General features: G+C 36.3%; 1 protein-coding gene across 6 annotated transcripts in view; it reads left to right on the top strand.

Annotated features, from left to right (window-relative positions):
* PTBP2 (polypyrimidine tract binding protein 2) overlaps nt 1-21,479 on the top strand; it is a 46,657-nt gene that overhangs the window by 11,747 nt on the left and 13,431 nt on the right. For 4 of the 6 annotated variants that reach the window (XM_042819165.1, XM_042819169.1, XM_042819168.1 and 1 more), the window contains exons 3-7: nt 1,903-1,978; nt 14,434-14,606; nt 15,019-15,162; nt 17,306-17,470; nt 17,543-17,653. In XM_042819165.1, the coding sequence (XP_042675099.1) occupies nt 1,903-1,978; nt 14,434-14,606; nt 15,019-15,162; nt 17,306-17,470; nt 17,543-17,653 (669 nt within the window). The remainder of the gene's footprint in view (nt 1-1,902; nt 1,979-14,433; nt 14,607-15,018; nt 15,163-17,305; nt 17,471-17,542; nt 17,654-21,479) is intronic. The other 2 variants (XM_042819170.1, XM_042819171.1) reach the window with 2 other exon arrangements.

The following is a 21,479-nucleotide window of genomic DNA, read 5'->3' as shown; positions in this document are numbered from 1 at the left end:
AGGGTGTTTCAGCTCTTGGTGTAGCGTCTGTTGTAGTGTTGCAGATTGATGACTGGCCTATTAAGGAAAACCAAATCTACCACTGAATTAATTTAATTTGCCAAACTCTGAATGGATTCTGTCTCTGCTGCCTCTGCCTATTGAATTGAGCTGTCCAGCCTGGAGATGAGACTTTTGAGCAAGACTGGATGAGTAACTGTGAGCAGAAATAACTGTTGTATTACTGAGTGAGCAGCAGTGTTGGCAATCTTGACCTTCAAGGTACTCTATCTATGTAAATACTAGAGAAATAGGCCGTTAGAGAGAAAGAATGTTTGTGTAGCCATTTGTACTGATTTTTAGTGTATGATACTAACAATATGGAGCAGTATAGGTTGAAAAAGAGTTTCCGTAACTTTTCTGGCATACGTCTTTGTCATGTCCAGCTACATTTTTCCGTAATTGTATCTGATTGCATATATGCCTTTGCACTGAGAACAAGAAGGAATCTTAGTATTAGCCGTTATTTATTTTCAAAGGAAGTCAGTTGGTGATGTGATGGGCGCATTTTTTTTTTTTTGGTTGAGTGAAGAGTCTTCCATAAGCTGTATAAAGATACTACAGAGCTGATGCTAAAAGTTGCGTCTTTGTTATCTGTGTATACATACGTAGTACTTAAGACCTCTGGATGTCAGGTGCCATTTTATGTGTATATATGCACACAGAACACTGTGGTAGAATGATAAAGGTTTGATTTTATGCATCTTACAGCTCTGCGGCATAGAAAGACAATATTCTCAGGTTAATTTAGAATTCAGTTTTGAGGTACTTTCAGGATATTTTCTGCCTAGCATGGAGATTCTGTTGTAGTGCCCATCACTAAATGAGAAGCTTTCACTTTTAAAAAGATGAGCTGCAATTGGTTTCTTTCCTCTTGTGCATTTTAGTGGTGACATGGATTGGTGTTAGGGCTGTTGAGGAAGTACTTAGGAAGTGGGAAAAGATCTAATTAAAAATGTTTAAAGGTTGTCAAGTTTATTTCTTTTTAATAATTTCTTTTTCTTAAGTGGAAGATAATTTTGTGTGTGTGTGTGTGTGTGTGTGATTAAAAACTTACTGGAGTAGGACAAGAAGAAAAAAAAGAAAAAATGGGGGAAAACAGTAGGAGAGAAAGAAGTAAATGCCTCTTCAGCTTTGCCAAGTATTTGTCTTGCAAATAATTTGAGGAAAAGGTTATCTTAAGAGTTTTCCATATACATCCTACTTTGATTGTTTTGCAGCCTACTACTATTCAAAAAGATCATTAACTTGATAATTGTCATATTTTAGGAGTTGCAGTTGTCACCTGTAGGTGCTACCTTCTGCGCTAGGTTTTCAGGACAAATGGATGCCCCCAGATTGAATAGTGATAGTATTCTCTGAAGACAAGTCTTTTTTTTTTTTTTTTTTTTTCCAAATAGGAATGTTAGAATTGAGCTGAACTCACCATTTCTATTTGTGCAGATTTCCCTTGTAGTTTAATCTGGATATAATATTTTAATTTAACGTGAAATATTAAAATAACTAACTGTATTTTATGGAAGTAAAGTAAACAATTAATTATAATGTTTTAATTTGAAGTGCTGAACAAAATTATTGCTCAGGACTTCTTATTGTGTCTTAAGGTGGCTGCATTTTGGCGGTGGGTAAAACAATTGTGCTTAAGCTGCTCTCATTGCAAAGTTTGCCTTGTAAATATACTGCTTTATGTAGATTTCAAGTGGTTGCACTTGTCTGAAATGAGAAAGTCTGCCAAATCTGAATAGGTTTGGTTATGCTTGCTTAAGTTCTAAAGGTTTTCCCTGTCAAACTGACATTTTTAATATCATCTTTAAAAATCACAAAATAGAGGAAAAAAATCTCTTACTGTCTCTTTCTTTTTAGAGAGGATCTGACGAACTTCTTTCAGGCAGTGTACTCAATAGCCCGAACTCTAACATGAGCAGCATGGTAGTTACTGGTAAGTGATGCCCTTTCAAAGGAGAAATCTATCATTTATTTTTGGACTCATTTCCTATTTACAAGGGGAGAACGCTGAAACGAGAATCCATTGTGCTATAGAGGGATAAAGTGTTGGCGTGCATTACACTGTAGTGACTTTACATATAGTCAAAATCCTCAGGAACCTGAGAAAGGTAATCCCATGAAACAAAGAGCAACTTTCAGATGTCTGTACAGTACACCAATGGTGGATGACAGAATGAAAAATTACACTTGTCTTGTACTGCTGCCTTCAAAGTAAGGAATCAGAACTACCAGTTAAGGGTAAACAGATAACAACTCATTATGACTTCTGTTTTTTCACATGTAGCTTCTGTGAGCCTGGGCATTACGGGAATGTATGTAATTACAGGAATTATTCTGCCCTATAATGCATTCAAGAAAAGAGAATTTGGTCTGCTCTCATTTAGACTGCAAAAGCAGTGAACTTCACTTTGCTTCTTCAGTCTGAGATGGCAGTGTTACTAAAATCTCAACGTTAGGTTGTTCTTTAACCACTATGATGTTACTAGATAGAAAGGCTTTTAAGGAATTAGCACATAATAAAATGCCTTTCGTTACAGTGTATGGTCCTGACATTCACACTTTTCTTTGAGTTCCTTGTGAGAGTTCTCCTCACAGTCTTGCTTTTTCTCTCTGAGAACGTGTAACTTTTTTTTTTCTCTGAAATGTGGAGGAATTAGTTCATGGTATCGGTGTTACTTGGTCTTTCCAAATGGTTGCTTGGTTCACAGCTTCCATGTGCTATATATCTATCTATCTATCTATCTATCTATCTATCTATCTATCTATATATCTATATCTCTATATATATCTCTATATATATATATATATATATATTCCCATCTGTATTTACTTGTTGAGCAGTGCAGTATTAGTTCCAGATTTACTACTATATTAAAAGTAAAGTAAACAAAGATTAGGATTCTGGGTACAATTTCATGATATATTTAATATGCTGTGATGGCAGATGTTGCCAGAGTGGATGTTCTCTTCCTGCATTCCTAGTATAAACAAGAAAAAAACATGCAACTGCTTGTGTTTCTGCCCTGCTTGGTGCTGGAGTGTTCATACTCTTGAGATAGCTGCTACAGCACTAAAGTGTATTGCTAAGAAGAGCTGCTTTCCATTGGAGCAGCGTAGAGGTTGGTAATATGACTGTGCAATTTCTAGATCATGTACAGTATAGGGAAAATGAGTGGGTTGTCAGAAGAGGAAAAATAATGTATTTGTGGTCATTTTAGAGCCCCTGGAATGCTTATTTATCTCCTCTGCTTTTTGTCCTTTCTTCTATTTCTGAAGCAGGTACATCTTCTCATTTCCATTTTCTTGATATCCTCAGCAGTCCAAGATAATACTGCTTCAGCAATTTGCTTTTCATAAATGAGAAACCATAATTAAAGGGAGAGTTGTGTGGAGGGTGCGTTTGGGTTTGAGCGTTGAGTGTGGGGGTGAAATGTCAGTGTTTACAGGACAAGTTAGTTTTTCCTGAACATTTTGAAATGAGAAACTTGAAAATCAGGAAAGCTAAATGGAAGTTTACTTATCAAAAGGGGAAAAAAAAAGAAAAGCTGAAAGGGTAAAAAAAGAAAAGAATTATATGTTTGGGCTTTCAGAAGAAAATTTAGAGAAGCTTTTCTAAGAAGCCCTAAAACTTGAAGTCTGAGTTTGTCTCATCTGAGAGTTCTTTGGGAAAAATGGCTTTGGTTTCATAATGTGAATGGAGGAGTTTGTGTTTAATGAATGCAAATTCTCCTACCCTCCATCTTGGTTTTGTTCCTCTCTCTCTCTTTTTTTTTTTTTTTTTTTTTTCTTTAGCACCAAAGAGACAGTTTCCAAACAAATTGATTCTCTGTTTTAAACAAGCAAGCAAGGCCTCTTGGTAGGTTTCTAGGCATCCAGAACCATAAATGGTTTCCAAGAAAAGATCTCATTGTCAGCTGGCAGTGGTGTGAGATAAGTTCCTGTAGTATCTGTTGTTTGTAACAAATTTTCATACCAATTAGGTATAAAGGAGTTATTCTGGAAAAATACCCAGGGGGAAAAAACGACAACAAAAAGAAACAAAAAAACCCCACGATCACAAATGCAGTGTTTTAATTCAAATCATTCCGTACAGAAGTGTGTGGGAAGGAGTCCTGGTTTGTCAAAGTTTTCTTGGTTTGTTTTTCATGCATTTGCTTGAGATTGCATTCAAGCTTCTGTTCTGCCTGCCTTTGTTAAATAGCATACAAAATCTGTAGAGCAGGTTAAATCAACATTTCAGTATTATTCCTATGTGCATATGTTCTTGTATCTGTCTTGTTTATTAGGAACCTGGAAGGTACATTTTCCAGTTTTGCACAGGTTTCTTTAACAATTTCAGATTAGAGATTCAGAAATGATTGGGTCCGCAATAGAAACTGGTGTGTTAATTTTTTGTACCTGTTTCCTGAAGCCAGATGAATTGAATTTATGTCCAAACCAATGCCTTCCTTTTGCTTCAGCACTGTTTTTTTTTTTTTTTTTTTTCTGTAGATGAATTTAAAACTTCAGTGAAAAGGATTTATCAGCTGTAGCTGAGCCATTGTACCTTTTCAGGGCCTATTCAGGGAATCTGTAGTCATTGCTTAAGGTCTTGGTTAAGCAGACATTTCATAGAAACTGACCTACTCTGTAACTCTTTAATGCCTTCTTGAAGTTTGGTGTCATTTCATGAAACGTGTTCATTGGTTTGTTTTGTATTTTTTTTTTCAATACATAGAAACCTACTCTGGTTTAGTCATTCATCTTTTCTACATAAGATTCCTGATATTTTATGAACAGATATTGTGCTTTGAGCTTTGTCGGTAAAAGTATACAATCCAGAAAATCCAGTGACCAGCACTGCTCTCACAGGCCCAAATTTAGAAGAAAAACTTGAAAACTGTTTCCTTGTTTCTTTTGAAATCCATTCTGCAAAAATATATCAAACTTCTTATAAAACAGTTTGCCTCAGACCTGTTGCTGTTAAGCAGTGTTTTTAATAACTCATTTTTTTAAAAAAGACCTGTTCATGGAAGTTGACACGTACTGTCTAAGTGAACTATCTTTAATGGCTCTGTGTTTAGAGATGAGGTTAAGCCTAAGTTTTTTAAAAATAGTTGTCTTACTCTTTTATCACAGTAATAGTCTCACGAAAATTTTTGTAATATTCATTTCTTTTTCAGATAGAATACTGTAGTTTAATGCTCTTAAGTGTATTCTTGTGCTAATTCTTCCTTAGAGGCGTGAAAGATGTGCACCTTCTTTCTCCTTTGCAGGGTCTTGTGTATGAATTCTTTTCCTCTTTTATTAAAAAAAAAAAAAAAAAAAAAAGCCTTGCAAAATTGCTGGATAGGCATTGGTTTTGCATTTGAATAATTGTTGTATAAGTATTTATTTGATAATTTGAACCACTGATAATTTGATAAATGGTATGAAATTAAGGAAAGCTGACCATATTAGACCAAAGAAATTGCTGAAAATAGGAGTTGTGATCCTTGAACAATTTCTTAACAGCTTGGTCATCGTTACCCATCTTCAAGACTGTATAGATAAAGGGAAGTTGGGAGTACGTTATATTATGATTTACTGCAAATTACTAACTTAAGTACTTTGTGTATCTCCAGTAAAAGAACTGCCTCGAAAAGAAGACAAACTTGGATATTTGTGCATGATGCTGTGCAATTTTCTTACTGTTTACTTCTGACCCTTTGCATCTGCAGTTGATGACTGTTCTTAGCCGTGATGAATTTCATTTAAACATGTCTGTTGTAAAGTATACAAGATTTTTTTTTTTTTTTTACTGTAGAAGAACTTTGAGCAACATGAAAGAACATCAGTTTGTAATCATCTGAGGGTAGAATCCCATCATAGATTATTGCTAGGAAAAAGGCCTTGTAAGATTCTGGGTCAACAAATATCTGTTTTTTGTGTTTGGTTTTTTTTGAAGTTATATTTGACTATGCATTTTATTACCAGCTGACAAAGATATGTTGAATTTGCAGAATCACAGGCCTTGCACTATTAGTATTTTCTTTCAGCTTTTTGGAAAATGCTGTCCAAGTCCATTCTTTCTTCGTATCATAATCATGCTCATCTCTCATATCCTAGAAGAGCATAAATTACCTTGCCGTGACAACTGTGAATTTGTTTCCTCATGAACACAGCTGCCAATGACTCGAAGGACAGTTTGATAGCAGGATTCTGAGAAACAAGAGCTGAAGCCTAGATATCCTAGATATATAAGGAATATCTTCTTGACACTAGACTCTATTCTTCAACTTCTAAGAGAATCAAGTCCCTTTTTCTGAAGAACTACAAAGGTTATTTCCTTTATGAGGGGTTACTTTTGTGCCAAACTTCTTGTGTGACTTCTTTCTTTCAGGTGAAGGACTACTCAATGGAAGTTCTAGGAACAGCTGTGTATGTGAAGGTGCTCATGCCATGAACTGTATTTCTGAAATCCACAAAAGAAAAAAATTTTAAAGGGATATAGATAAAAGCAAAAGTTGAAGAAAGTTTTATGAAAGTTACCAAAGACGAAAGATTGACAAAGAAAATTGTATTTTTATACTGTAGCTACTGTCACTTTCATTATTTATGTTTGTGTGTTTTAACTCAGTAAAAATATTTCAAAAATTGTTTTGCAGTGGAGCTCACCAAGCTCCTCTGGCTTTAAATGGCAGTGTTAATCTTCATCTCATTTTTTACTTCATTAGTAGGGAAGGTTAGCAGCGACTTTTATAGGTAATTCATTGTATTCACAGAAAACTTAGTGCTAAGGCATGCAAGATACTAGTGTTCTCAGTGCCCTGTTTAACTTACAGTATTAACATAGATGTTCTGATTTTGATAGTGCGTTAAGTGAAGTTGGTTTTTAGTTAACACTACCTGAGCACAAGTAATTTACCTCTGAATTTTCAAATTTATTATAATTCACAAAATCACTTATGATTAGAAATACCACTTAGATCGTCTAGTCCAACCATTAACCCATCACCACCATGCCCACTAAGCCATGTCCCTCAGTGCTGCATCTACCCTTTTCTTGAAAGCCTCTAGAGATGAGAGAGGGAGGAGGTTGTCCCCTTATACTCAGCTCTTATGAGGCCCCTCTGGACTACTGCATCCAGGCCTGGGGCCCCCAGCACAAGAAGGACTCAGAACTCTTGGGACTGGTCCAGAGGAGGTCCACTAAGATAATCAGAGGGCTGGAGCACCTCTCCTGTGAAGAAAAGTTGAGGGAACTGGGCTTGTTTAGTTTGGAGAAGAGAAGGCTCCAGGGAAACCTCATTGTGACCTTCCAGGATTTGAAAGGAGCGTGTAAACGGGAGAAGAAATAACTGTTTACATGGGTTGATAGTGACAGGACAAGGGGGAATGGTTTTAAACTAAGACGGGAAGTTTAGGTTACATATTTGGTGGAAGTTTTTCACACAGAGGGTGGTGATGCACTGGAACAGGTTGCCCAAGGAGGTTGTGGATGCCCCATCCCTAGAAGCATTCAAGGGCAGGCTGGATGTGGCTCTGGGCAGGCTGGTCTGGTGGTTGGTGATCCTGCCCGTGGCAGGAGGGTTGAAACTACGTGATCTTTGAGGTACTTTTCAACCCAGGCCATTCATTCCATGATTCTATGATATGGTCTCTTCTCTAGCCTTCCTGACTGCACTGTTTTTGATACAAGCCAGGGTGCCATTGGCCTTTTTGGCCACTTTGGCACACACTCTGGTTAGTAGTCGGAAAGATTTTAAGTGCACCACATGATTGTAAAGTGTCATAATAGATTAAATTTTACATAGGTCACTCTTAAAGTAGTTCCTCCTATTTAGCTGCATGGAAACTACAAAAGAAACGAAGAGCACAGTAACACAATTTGATTGAGCAAATTCTCCGGTACAAAACGCTACTTTTCAGCATAGTCGCCACCATCATTAGCTACGAATTCTCAGCAGTGGTGAACAATAGCCTGTGTGCTGCACTTGTAAAAACCTTTGCCAGTGGAGTTTACCTATTGTCTATGTCACCACTGCTGAAATGCACCACTGACCACCTCACTGTGCTGACATCCACTTTTTGCTCTCCATAAAATTTCAGCAAGCATTGAGGAATGTGAGTGGGTGCCATTTTTTTTTTTTTTTTTTTTTTTTTTTTCATGGAGGAATTCAGTAGCACATTTCCATGGTCGATGCAGTTTTGTCAGAGTGCCTCTCTGCTGCCATGTGTTGCACAGCAACAAAATGTGCTGGAGTATTGGTTGGATGATTTAACCTCTACTGCCATATCACCAACATAGCAAAAGAGGGGGTGTTATTTTTGGAGCAGACTCATGTGGGCATTTGTGTGTGGACAACCTAAATTTTAATGCTCAGGATGTTTGAACACTATCTTTTTGTAAATTAAGAAACTTTGGGAGGTAAACAGCAAAGAAAAAAAAAACAACAACCACTGACGACAAACTGGAACCACATCTCCAGATGTGAGAGTGAGAATACAGCTATTAGAATTAATTCAGTTAATTTGTCTTTATCATTATGCCATAACTTGTTTTTATTTCGTTTCAGTTGCATTGCACACTAGCCATATTATTTTTATATTTCTTAAGGGCAAGAGTGATTGACATTTGTTTTGGATGGTCCTGTGCAACTTTGAACAGCCAATATGCCACATTATAACTGTATTATAGTTACAAAACATGATCAGTGGATTTTGAAACAGCCGCAGACTGGATGCAGATGTGCTTGTTCTAGTTCTTACTTAAAAGCAGTATAGATAATCTTTTATCTGCCTGACCGTGGTTATGTATTTGAACTCAAATTGCTGATAGGCAATATTCTCTATAGTTTAGGATTGGTTTCATTACTATTCGGTCAGGATTTTCCTTTGCCTTGTGGCCTGTATCTGGAGTAAGGCTCTGGCTTTATTACTGATGGGATGCTTCTGTTAAGGAGTAAGATTTCTGCAACACATTAGTGGCCTGACACGACAAGGATACTAAGATATAACATACTTTTAAGTTTAAAATCTTAAAGAACATGCTCCTCTCTCCCCAGAGGTCCTCAAAACAACAAAAGTCCAATAGAGTTAACACAGAACATGTAACCTGCAATTTTAGAATTAAAAAAATGCAAGCTTTACAGAACATCGTATTCTCATAGTTTTTATCTTTTTTGCATGCGTTATTGACTCTTTTCTTCATTTCAAGCATGCTGAATTCCAGATTTTATCTTTAGCTTGGATTCTAAGCTATCTGTATGAAAATTAAGAGTCTAGTTTTCCCTTTTTTGGGAACCTGTTGAGTCCTGCAGCAAATCTCGCTTGATCCTACCAAAGATCCTCTCTTTCTATCTTCTGTCATCCGTATCAGGCCAGGTACATACACATAGCTGAACCTCAGAAATGGAGCTGTAGTGCTCTTTTTGTGTTGCAGCTTTTTCGTTCGTGGTTTTCTTTCGTTGTTTAATACAGGTGATTGTTTTCAGGTAACTACTGAGATATTTAATCTTCCTGATTGTGGTCAGAATCTGCAATTTTAAACTAAATATTTTCATAATTGCATTGCCTTCTTTTAGTCATGTATTTCCTATGCAGATATATGCCTGATGCTACTTTTTAACATTGAGTTTCGTATATTCAACTTAGGAAGAACAAATATTGTTGATGTTAGCAGAAACTATGAATAAATCTGCTAGTAAGGATCCTGTCTTTTCTGTGTGAAGTGGTGAAGATGAAATAAGTGTTCCAGGAGAGCATGAATACTTACATTCCTTTCTTTTGTAGTTGGTTGTTGGAGTGTAGTGATGATTTTGAACCAGAGTGGCTTGTGCAGAAATCAGGTTTATCAATTGTTTCTTATATTGCAGCTATAAAAGGATTTATAGTTTGCCTTTTTTTTGTTCCTCCTTATGTTGAAGAAATAACAAGTTAAAAGTTATTGTATGCCAAGTCTTTGCTCTGAACAGTTTCTGAACTGGGAGAAATTGTGAACATGAGAGGAGGAACCTTTGAGGAAAATGAATGAGGAAGAAAAGAATATTTACTGCTGTAGCTCTTAATTTCTAGAGTAAATATTCATTACAATTATTGTTATAGAAAATTACACACATAAAGGATATGATTTGTATATTTTCAAGGTAAACAATGTGTATATTTTCCAGCTCTTGTATTTTGACTTCAGAATACTCCAGGTAGTATTGATGTGTATCTTTGTAGGGGAGGAAGTGTGCAAAGAAAAGTTCCTTAGGATGAAATGTTATTAAAATGTTTCCAAAATTATTTCTCAGCAGGAAATCTCATTTGTTCTTGTGTAGAAGTTACGTTGAACTTTAGAATTTGTTTTTCTGTAGAAAAAAACTGCCTGTGAACATTGAATCTTTATAACTTGAATGATTGAATGCTGTAGACTTAACTTGTATACCTTAAGCTTCATTTTGCTCCTCATATATATGTGCAGGTTTTCTGTCCTGTTTTAATAAAAGAGGACTTTCTAACTACAAATGTCAGAGAATGCAGATTGCTTAGATAATGCCCATTCACAGGCTTTGTCAGCTCTTACGTCTTCAATTTCCATGACTTGGTTTTCTGTGAAGTAGGGATGTGGCTTATGTGTCAATTATGTTTAGACTGCAGGATCCTGCTTAGATTGGAGAATAATGATTTTGAATGCTGTTTGTAGCAACGAGATTCTGCATAAGATTAGCCAACTGATGTTACATGGAAGTTGGATTTTTCTTTTTCTCCTTGCTGGAGAACCAAAGAGGACTTTGCAACGGTGCATTGGCTATTACAGAACAGATCTTATTCTTTTGGTGGAATAGCTTCTTGCCAATGAGCTTCCACTTCAATAGCACTTCTTTGGTAGTAGTTATTAGCTGGCTTTTGAAATTGCCCCTTCCCAATTTTCTGCAGTTTTGCCTTTTTCCAGAAGCATCTTTCAGATTGTCTTGTGTCAGAAAACAGACTATATGAATAATGTTCTTCTCAGTGCTTGGGTTTTTTTATTTTGCTAGAGAATGACATTGGTGCTTTAATAGTAGCTTACCTTTCAGTGGCTCTGCACAATTTGTGTTTCCATGTTTTTAAATACTGGTTTTCTGTACCCAAGTATAATTTGAAGATGTCTGTGACTGAGAAGCATTGCTTGACCTGATACATAAGACAGTGTATAAAATTAGGGAGAGATGCTTCATGTGATACCAGAAACTTTACTGTTTGTCCCAAAAGATAATTTGGTTGTTTGACAAATGTTTTGAAAACTCCTGTCTACGTACATACGTGTTTAATATATGGCAAAGTTTGTTACTGCCTTTATTGAAGTAGTAAGTTTGCATTAAGCTATGCTGGCTGGATAATCGAAGATTACAAAAAAGCGTTCTTTTCTGTGTTCAAGAAAAGCAAGACAACTAATTTTTTTTTTCAATTTTCTTTTTTTCCAATATTAAATGTTTTGTGGTAAATTTTGATGGCTTCATTTTGTGAATTTTATCACAAGCTTAGCTTTCAGTGTCTGAAGTATGCTTCTGCCGACAGCAAATCGGTGGCTCTGTCAGGCTTACTTTCATTTATGTAGCGCTATTGCCAGAGATCCTCAAGTAGCTGCCCATGTTTTGTCTTGCATTCTTTAGTGTAATACTCTGTGTATTTTTGCGTGTATTATTTTCCATATATTTATCTAGCTTTTATCTTCTGAAAGTGAATATTTATTCTGTAAATCTCCACATGTATGAAACCAAGCCATAGTCTTGAGATGTGTCAGCAGAGCCAAAGAAGGTGGATCTTATTGCATTCATCCTCTCCTAGAAATCAATGTCTGTTGGATACTACACCCTCAATTCTAACCAGTTTGTATGTTGTAAGGTTTTTGTAGAACAAATAGAAAAAGACTTACAAAATCTTCAGTGGTGCGAGAACCTGGAAAGCAGAAACACTGAATTGGAACAGGAACTTCAGCTGTTAGGAATAGATATAAGAGAGTGGTAGAAATAATTTGCCTTGTACAGATCTTTTCCTTTCCTGTCATTTCCCATAGTGAAAACACAGGGAATGACTGTATTTACTCAAAATAGGAACTCTTTGCAGCTTTGGTCAAAGGACTGGAGTTAGTCTGTTTTGATAGAAGTGTTGAGAAGTTAGTGAAATATGTTACTTGGTCTGGCTGTTTGGATCCAGAACTGAATTGTGGGTATTCTTGGCTTCTAAAAATGAATTTATTCCATTCTGTGTTTTTAATATTGACTGAGTTGTCATGGTTTAGGCAAACTGAGCTAAGAGCTTAAATTCTTAATTTTAGTTTAGGCATACCCTAAGCATAACTTACTGTTCTCAATTTAGGCACATATGAATGAAATATTTTCATGCAACTGGTCAGGTCTGAATAATTTGCCTGGATGCAAAATCTGAGCTGTACTCTGTAGTTACAGCGAGTGATAATTGAAAACTTACTTATTCCCTTCCCTCTGGAAATCACAGCCATGGGTTTCTTATGAAGGTGAGGCTTTTGGAGGATTTAACATAAATGCTTGGTATTGATTTTTGCCTCTTCTTCTTATTTCTTCTAATTTTTTAGTTAGTAAATAAAGTTAGTCTTGTTCATGAATTTATTTTTTAAATCCTCATTGACCCATGAATTTGAACCCTAATAATTAGATATGTTTTTCTTCTAGTCACAGGGTTTTTAATTTCTTTTTTTAGAAGAGTACGTAGCTGTTGAGAGGCTTTCCAGAGATGAAATGAAAGATTGAACACTGCATGTTTTATGGCCAGAAATACAGAAAAGGAAGTCTTAATGCTTGTTTCTCTCATATCTAAATGTGTTCTGATTTTTCAACACTAATTCATTAATATCCTTGTATATTAAGACAGTATTGTGCTTTAGCTTTTAATTCTTTCTGATGTTACTTCAGTGACGTTTATAGGCAGTAGTTTTATTATTTTATGGCCAAAGTAAGTAAATATTTCCTCACATAGTTTTTCAAAGCAGAACTTCTTCCATCCAGCTAGCTCTTTATTTCGTATGTTCCAACTTGAGTTCTTTTTCTTTTTTTTTTTTAATAATTTTATTAGAATCCTGTGCAAGGAATTCTGGAAAACATTGAAAACTATCTCTTGGTGCTTTTGATTTTTTTTTTTTTTTTTTCTTTTTTTTTCCCCTTGATCTAGTAGAAATACTTGTCTTGCTTTTCCCTCCCTGTTAACTGCATTATCGTTAGCTGGTCTTTCTTATGAATGAGCCCATGGTTCAAAATGGTTCTTCTTAGTATTAATTTTTCTCCTGTATTTGCATCAGTAAATTTGCTTTGTAACTTTTCTACTTTGTGCCTTGTACTAGTAGTATTTCCGGTTACTTTATTCCATTGCCATCTGTCTCCATTCAAGGTAAAAACAAAGAGAAAAACAGAACTGGTTTACCTCTGACTACTTTACAGTTCTTATGCAAGCCATTCTGAGTCTTAATTAGTATTCCTACACAACATACATCACAGAAAATGAGGTGGAAAAAATGTACTATGTTTTTCATCTTGATTAGGAAATGAGCAGTCACAAACAGCTGTTGGGGTATCCTTGAACAGTCCATCTTTAAAGAATCGTAGCATCATTAAGATTGGAAAAGATCATCTAGTCCAACATCACTACCATGCCCACTAAGCTGTGTCCCTCTGTGCTGTGGCTAGCCTTTACATGAAGGCTTCCAGGGCTGGTGACTTTACTTCCTCCCTGGGCAGCCTTTTCCAATAGCTCGCCACTCTTTTGGAGCATAAATTTTTCCTGATATCTGACCTAAACCTCCACTACCACAGCTTAAGGCCATTAGCTCTCATTGTGTTGCTAGTTACCCAGGAAAAGAAGCCTGCTCTCACCTAGCTACAACCTCCTTTCCAGTAATTTTTAATGAGCTATGAGGTCACCCCTGAGCCTCATGTTCTCCAGACAAAATCCCAATTCCCTCAGCTGTTCCTAGTAAGACTTATATTCCAGACCCCTCACCAGCTTTATTGGATGCGATCCAGGGCTCCAGTGACTTCTTTGTAGTGAGGGGCCTGAAACTGAACACAGTACTTACGGTGTAGTCTCACCAGTGCTGAGTACAGAGGGACAGTCGCCTCCCTGATGCTGCTGACTGCACTGTTTCTGGTACAAAGCCAGGATGCCATTGGCCTTCTTGGCCACCTTAGCGCACAACTGGCTCACATTCATCTGGCTGTCAGCTGACACTGCCAGATCCTTTTCCTCTGTGCATGTGACAATTTCTTCATGTTCTTCTAGTTGCTTCTTCAGAATTTGTTCTAAACACTCCCATTTTCTTTTAGACAAGACAAGGTGGTTCTAAAAAATTCTTACATTATAATAAAAAGCATTTTTAAACAGAGCACAAATAATGGCAGTAAACTCTTCAAATAGTCTTGATATGTCTTTCAGCTAATGGTAACGACAACAAGAAATTCAAAAGTGAAGATAAAATGGATGGGGCGCCTTCTCGTGTTCTTCATATCAGAAAACTGCCTGGGGAAGTGACAGAAACAGAAGTTATTGCTTTAGGCTTACCTTTTGGTAAGGTAACCAACATCTTGATGCTGAAAGGGAAAAATCAGGTAATTTGTTGCTTTTTTTTTTTTTCTCATTTCAAAATATGCTGTTAAAATAGTATTGTAATACGTCATGCTACAGTAGGTATTAATGAGGAAAGAGGAGGAGGGTAAAAACCTTTTTTCTTTCTTTAAATCAGCTTATACTGTCTTGTAAATTCTGTTTGGGAATGTGGATTGGTTAAGAGCTAAATAAAGTAGGAAATAGGATAAATACTGCAAGTTAAATACTCAGTTCTGCATTTCTTCAGATGAATATTTGGAGGTGGCTTGGCAAATAAAGTTAGTAATTGGAGGATGGTGTCTTATAAAGGTGTATGTTTGGCAAAATGTGTTCTCAAAACTCTTGTCTTCTTTCTTGTGCTTCTAATACGAAGGTTGTCTACTTGAAATTTATCAATGTAACTTGATTTTATAGGCTTTTTTGGAACTTGCAACAGAAGAAGCAGCTATCACTATGGTTAATTACTATTCAGCTGTGACGCCTCATCTTCGTAACCAACCTATCTATATCCAGTATTCCAATCATAAAGAACTGAAGACTGATAATACACTGAACCAGGTATATTTGTTATTACATGGTATTAGAAATGTAGGCAGTAGGGTATGTGATATATATACCACCATCAATCAAGAATACCTGTTATTTAAATCTACTTTTGTCCACGTTCAAACACTACAGTAGTTTTACCAGTGGTTTTGGGAATGAAGATTTGCTTTCTCTGTGATCCTTCGATTAGGAGGAATTTACTTAGTGTGAAAGGAAAGATTGTGAAGATGTTTTAACTTAAATTTTTTTTCACAAAATAAATTTACGTCTTAGTTTAGAAATTGCAGGATGAGAAAATTAACTTTTTAATTCTGACACCTGAGATTGTAATATCTCTTTCAATTTCCCTGGTGTTAATGACTAATGCGAATGGCTGCATTTCAGTGCTTTGAATGAATGCTCTGGTAGCACTGGTGGGCTCTTCTCCTGTGATCTTCTGTTCCTGATGAAGAACACGTTAATGCTTAGTGCAGAGATAAACTTGCATGTTAGCAGAAGGAAAAAATAATTAGTTTTTGCCTCTGCAGAACATATTTTAAAAGAAAGATAAATGCATATACCTGTTTCTAGTACAGAAACTTTTGTCTTTTTTCTAACGGAAAAATTAGCAAAAATAATGCCTTTGCAAAATAGGTTTTCCTCCTGATGTGATGAACATTTTTTTACAACGGGAAAAAAAGATTAACTTACCACAAGTCAGTGATTATTTCAAGATTGTTTTCTTATGTTCATCTTCAGAAGTGGCTATTTATATAAATCCTAAACGTGGTTTTGAACTTCTGTGAAAAAATGCTCACTGTTGTGTTCATTTAATAGATTATCCTTGTGTAAGCATGTTAAGTCACGCGCGTTCCTTCACTCCATCATGTATTTAGTGTAACTTTAGTGCACTGAAGCATGATGTGTAAGCGTACATGAACAGTGCTATCAAGGGTTGTCTGTTAAAAAGCAACCTCAAAAGTTGTGGTTTTGTAGGTTGCACAGTTCAACGTTCTCCAATCACTGAAATACATGAATTTTAATTGATGTGCTTCTTCTGTGCTCACAGAGGGAGTAGGAAATAATTATGTAACTCAGCCAAATATCGGAACAGCTTGAAATTTGTAATAATTTTCATGCATTAGGGGGGAAAAGGAATGTCTTTATCAGAAGGCATTTCTATAGAATTACAGTAGTTGTTTGTAAATACAATTAAATTTTATTTTCTCAGCTTTCATCAAGTCTTTTAATTTTTTTAATCCTTCCTTAACTCGTTGATTCATTTCAGTTTGAATAGCGTCATGTAAGTTGTGACATGAGATAGCTCTGATACCTCTGAAATAGTGCACTGATTTACTGTAATGGTTATTACTAGTTAGTTTTGCCTGGCGTGCTCACTTTGTTGTTTGGTATTGTTTTGTTTCATGAGACTGTTCTAATGGAAGTAGTAACTGAAACTTTTTTTTTAACCCACTACTTTTTCTTTCTCAGGAAAAAAATTATCTTTCTGATACTTTCAGTTTTGGCAGCAGCAGCAGTTATGTAGATGTGTGTTGTTGTGATGTCTTCATAAACCTTTGAATTTCTAAAACCATGCTTTTGATATTTAAAAAAACAAACCAGAAGGAAACTGAAGAACTTATGGTGGAAGAAGATTCTGTTTCTCTTTTTAGTAAGAAGGGTAAATAACGGACACCAGGTTGTTTAACTCTGTCTGGATAGTACTTTCTGATACGTCTGTCTTGTGCATTATTTCTTTGTGTTACATCAGAGAAGCTTGACAGTGTTCAGCATTATTCCTTCTTCACAGAACTTTCCGCGTAATTTAAGTGGCAGTGAAATATTAACTGTACAGACTGTTGAAAAAACAAGATAAAAGATTACTGGCTTCTGCACTTTTTTCCCCTTTAAGAGTATGTAAGGAGTTTTGACATCCACAAAATGATTTTTTAATAGTTAATAGTAGAACAGTAAGCTTGCTTCTAGGAAGATTGATATTTGTGCCACTTGAAGGCTTAATTGAGGTATTTGTTTTTATTTTCTCACGGATTGGACTGCATTACATTCATATTCTGACTCTTTTTTTTTTTTTTTTTTCCTGAATATCATGCAATTTTCTAATTAATTTCTAGCTATTGTCTTGAGATAGTAAAATCTTTGTAATTTTCTTTTCAAGCGGGCCCAAGCTGTTCTTCAGGCAGTGACAGCTGTGCAGGCAACAAATGCTCCCATAAGTGGGACCACTGTTAGTGAGAGTGCAGTTACTCCAGCTCAAAGTCCGGTGCTTAGAATAATTATTGACAACATGTACTATCCTGTAACCCTGGATGTTCTTCATCAGGTAAGACAAATTTCATTTTAATTTGACCTTGTAATTAGCAGGAACATGTGTATAAAACTTTGTTTTTGACAGATATTCTCTAAATTTGGTGCTGTATTGAAGATAATCACATTCACAAAGAATAACCAGTTTCAAGCTTTACTCCAGTATGGTGATCCAGTGAATGCACAGCAAGCAAAACTAGTAAGTATAGTTTTCTTTTAAGGGTAGATATGTTTCTGTGCTCTAGACATTTGTACAATGTTTGCAGAACCCTGACTACTGTAGTTGTAATATTCCTCCTCTGTTTTTGAGAGTTCTTTAAAAATAATTGGGAGTTTATATCATTTTGACAACAATCAACATGTCATCAAGACCAGACGTTTTGAATTAAGTGATAATGATGTGACGGCATCCATGACGAGAAGAAAAGTAAACCAGAGGCAAAGACTAGATTTTGTGCTTGTGTGTGTGATATATATATTTTTATATATAGACAATTTTTTATTCTAACTTTTAAGAGTTAAATCTAATTAATTTATATTCTTTAACATTCACATGCAGTTTGGGTTTTTGGAAGGTTGGTTAAAATTGATGTGCTGGTTAAGTGTTGCTTGACAGCGTAGAAAGAGTGACTTACCCAGAGGTGACAAAATAGCTGAGGATATCATGTAGAAGTGAAAAGCTCACGCCTCAGATGAAGTTGATAAAGACTACCTAGTAGTAGAGGAAACAGAAAGCAGGCTTTGGTTTCTACTGTGCTTCTTGAAGAATGACGACTATTGAGATAAAGACTGTCATTAAAAAGTGGAGGATTGTTATTTTCATTCTTCTCACCATATGAAATAATGAATGTTGATTAAAAGTATAAGACCGCCAAGACAGGGAATGGCAAAAAATGAGAGATCTATTCAAAAGGCAGTGTATAAGTGCTCTTCCTTTTGAGAAAAAGTAATGGTAGCATAGGACAAGCAGATTTTTCAACTTGGTTTATGATGTCTGCTTTAAGGTAGTCTACCTCAGGAAAGTAGTCTGGAAATATTTGTAGACTTTGGAGTCCAGTTTTAATTAGGGATGTTGTTTACTGACATGTTATATATAAAATACTAGGTGGGAGGGGTGTGTGAATGTATTACTGTAACTACTGGGGAAAAAAAAAATTGCATGGATGGGATGCAGCTGTCAGGTTTGTAAATAGACTTAGAATGACATAAAAACTAGATCTTTGACCTGAAATTACTGTGGGAGTTGACTGTAAGTCATTTGGATTCACAATTGAGATACGTTTTGATCCCAGTGTTCTTCAAGTATTTCTTACGGATATTGTAATTCAGTTTTGATCAACATTTGGGAAGTTATTTTTCAGTAATAGTTGATATGTTTTACTTCACATTTTTGACTTCGTTTTTTGAATCTTAAATGTGTTATCAGAAGATTTAATGGAAAGACGGCATCTGTGAAATGAACTGTAGCAATCTGAAAATTATCAGTATATTTCTAGAACTGTATTCTAAAAGAAGTGACAAATAACACGGGATGAGGTATGTAAAAGTATGAAAGGAAATAAAGAATCTGCTGATGCTGACTTCTGATAAATTGATACTAGCTTGCGGGACACTATTGGTCATAATATTCAAAACAAAACAACAACACCTGTATTTGCTCTGGTTTTGCATGTTTTAACTGGGGTAGCTGTTCACTAATGGCTGCTCATGTGTGAATGACTAAACTTAATTGAATAACAGTGAAACCTGCATGTATAGTTATTGTCAGAGTTATCTTAAAACCTAGCTTAGTGACAAATTGAAACAGGAATCGGTTTATAGCTTCTTATTTTAACCGATTTCTAAGTAAATCCTTTAATGAGGGAAGATTTGATTTTTATTTTTTCTCCTTCCTCTTTTCTCTCCCAGAGATAGAGTAAAATTGATACTGTTGTTACGATTAAATTAATGTGATAAAACATGAAGTCACCCAATCAAAATTGAGAAAAGGAAAGAAAGTCACACGATAAGGAAAAAGCCTACAGTTTAAATTCAGCTGGAAGTAGTGGTAGAAGCAAGAGGATGTGGTGGCAAATTTAAGTTACATGGCATTCAAAATTAAAATCATGGTAAAAGAGTAAAGAAATTTTCAATTTGTTTTCCGTCAGTTGTTACTGTAGAAGATAATGGGGAAATTTAATTTTCCACTGGCACTCTTCACAGGAAATCAGAATGTGGTCTTAATAGAAATTGAAGACTTTATTAAGGAAGTTAAAAGAGCAATTTGAAAAACTCAAGTGATGTAAGTACCAAGGAGAGATGTTATTCATTTGAAGGTTCTGAGAAACTAGTGACACTGGCAAGAATGTACAATATGAAGCCTCTAGCCCTGTGGGACTCCTTCTGCTACCCGAACGAGCAAGTAGTGAAAAATTGCATTCCTGTTCCACTTGCTGTGTGAGAAACTCATTTCCTGTAAAAGTAGGCTGTGGCTACACTGATTCATGTTTCATCACCACCTTCAGATTGGGTCATTATAGTTCATTATATCTGTAACTAAAGGTAAAGACAAACTTGAGATTACTTTCAGTGCAGCAGTCTAGCCATGGTTTGGAGAAAGTGTTGAGAATGTGCAGCACTGGAGCACACCGAACTATTATGCTTCCTCTGGTGAAACAAAGGGATATTCTGGAGGTGTCTGTATTCATATGGAAATTTTTTGTGCATCAAAGCCAGCAGATTTTCACAGTAAATGATAGTGCCCTCAATAGAAGCAGAAAGCCTGCTTAGGTTGCTATGAAAGTAATGCCTTCTATGTATTTCCATGGAAACGACAACAAATACAAAGAGCACAGTAACAGTATTTGATAGAGCAAATCCTCAGCTACAAAACACTGCTTTTCAACAGTCACCACCATTAGCTATGTGTTTTTGCCAACAGTGAACAAGAGCCTGTGTGTTGCAGTCATAGAAATCTGTGCCAGCAGAGGTGACCCATTGTTTCATGGGTGCTGTGATGGCATTGTTGCTAGGAAAATGTTGCCTGTGAAGTCCGTCTTTCATCGGCCTTATAAGAAGGAAGTCAGAAGGTGCCAAATCTGAACTATACGGTGGGTGTGGTAAGACAAGCCACAAGTGTGCTGCATGGTCTTCAGACTGCTATGGGGCCTGAAGCTAAGAGTATGGTTATCTTCTTCTCTGTCAGACTCAGAAAGTTTGAGCCTTTAGCTTAGTTGGTGTCATGATGAAATGATCAGAGTTGATGGTTTCCAGGCTCCAGGAAATCCAGAAAGATAACCCCTTTCCTTTCTTAAAACACAGCACAGATCAGTTTACCTGCAGAGGGCTGCGTCTTGATCTTTTTCTTCAATGAGGAATTCACATGTCTCTGCTCCATTGACTGCTGTTTTCACTCCAGCTCATACTGGTGACATTGTGTCATACCACTGGTAACAGTGTGATCCAGGCAAACTGTCACCTTCAGCATTGTATTGGGTCTGTAAATCCTGACAGGCTTGCATACCATGTTCTTTCTCTGCCTATGTGGGTGTCTGTGGGACACACAGCTGATGAAAACTCAGATATTCCAGTTTTGCCACTATAGTTTCCAATGCAATTTAGCCAATACTTAGTCCATACACAGTTCCCTGATCATATTCTGCCAGTTTGCCTCAATGAGCTGAGTGAGACGCTCTCACTTTGTCATGTGACAGGTGTGCATGGTTGTCTGGGAACGTGACTTGTTTTTCACTTCACTTTTGCAGCTGCTGAAATGCACCATCCACTCCCTCACTATGCTAGCATTCATGTTGATCTCCATAAATGTTCAGCAAGCATTGGGGTATGTTGGTGCAATTTTTTTCTGCTTAGAGGAATTCAGCAGCACTCCTTTGCTTCGTGCGCACTTCCATGTCAGACACCATTCTGTCAGACTGCCTCTCTGCTGTTGTCTGTCACACAGCAACGACGTATAACGAAATATTGGTGGGGAGGGTTCGACCTCTCCTGCCGTACTACTGGCATCCATCTCCACATGGACCAGCGTG

The sequence above is a fragment of the Centrocercus urophasianus genome, unplaced genomic scaffold, assembly GCF_019232065.1.
Source record: "Centrocercus urophasianus isolate 14NV4802_14NV808 unplaced genomic scaffold, USGS_Curo_1.0 seq_18, whole genome shotgun sequence".
Taxonomy (NCBI): domain Eukaryota; kingdom Metazoa; phylum Chordata; class Aves; order Galliformes; family Phasianidae; genus Centrocercus; species Centrocercus urophasianus.
The sequence above is the reverse complement of the archived record's forward strand: the minus strand, read 5'-3'. Positions and strand labels throughout refer to the sequence as shown.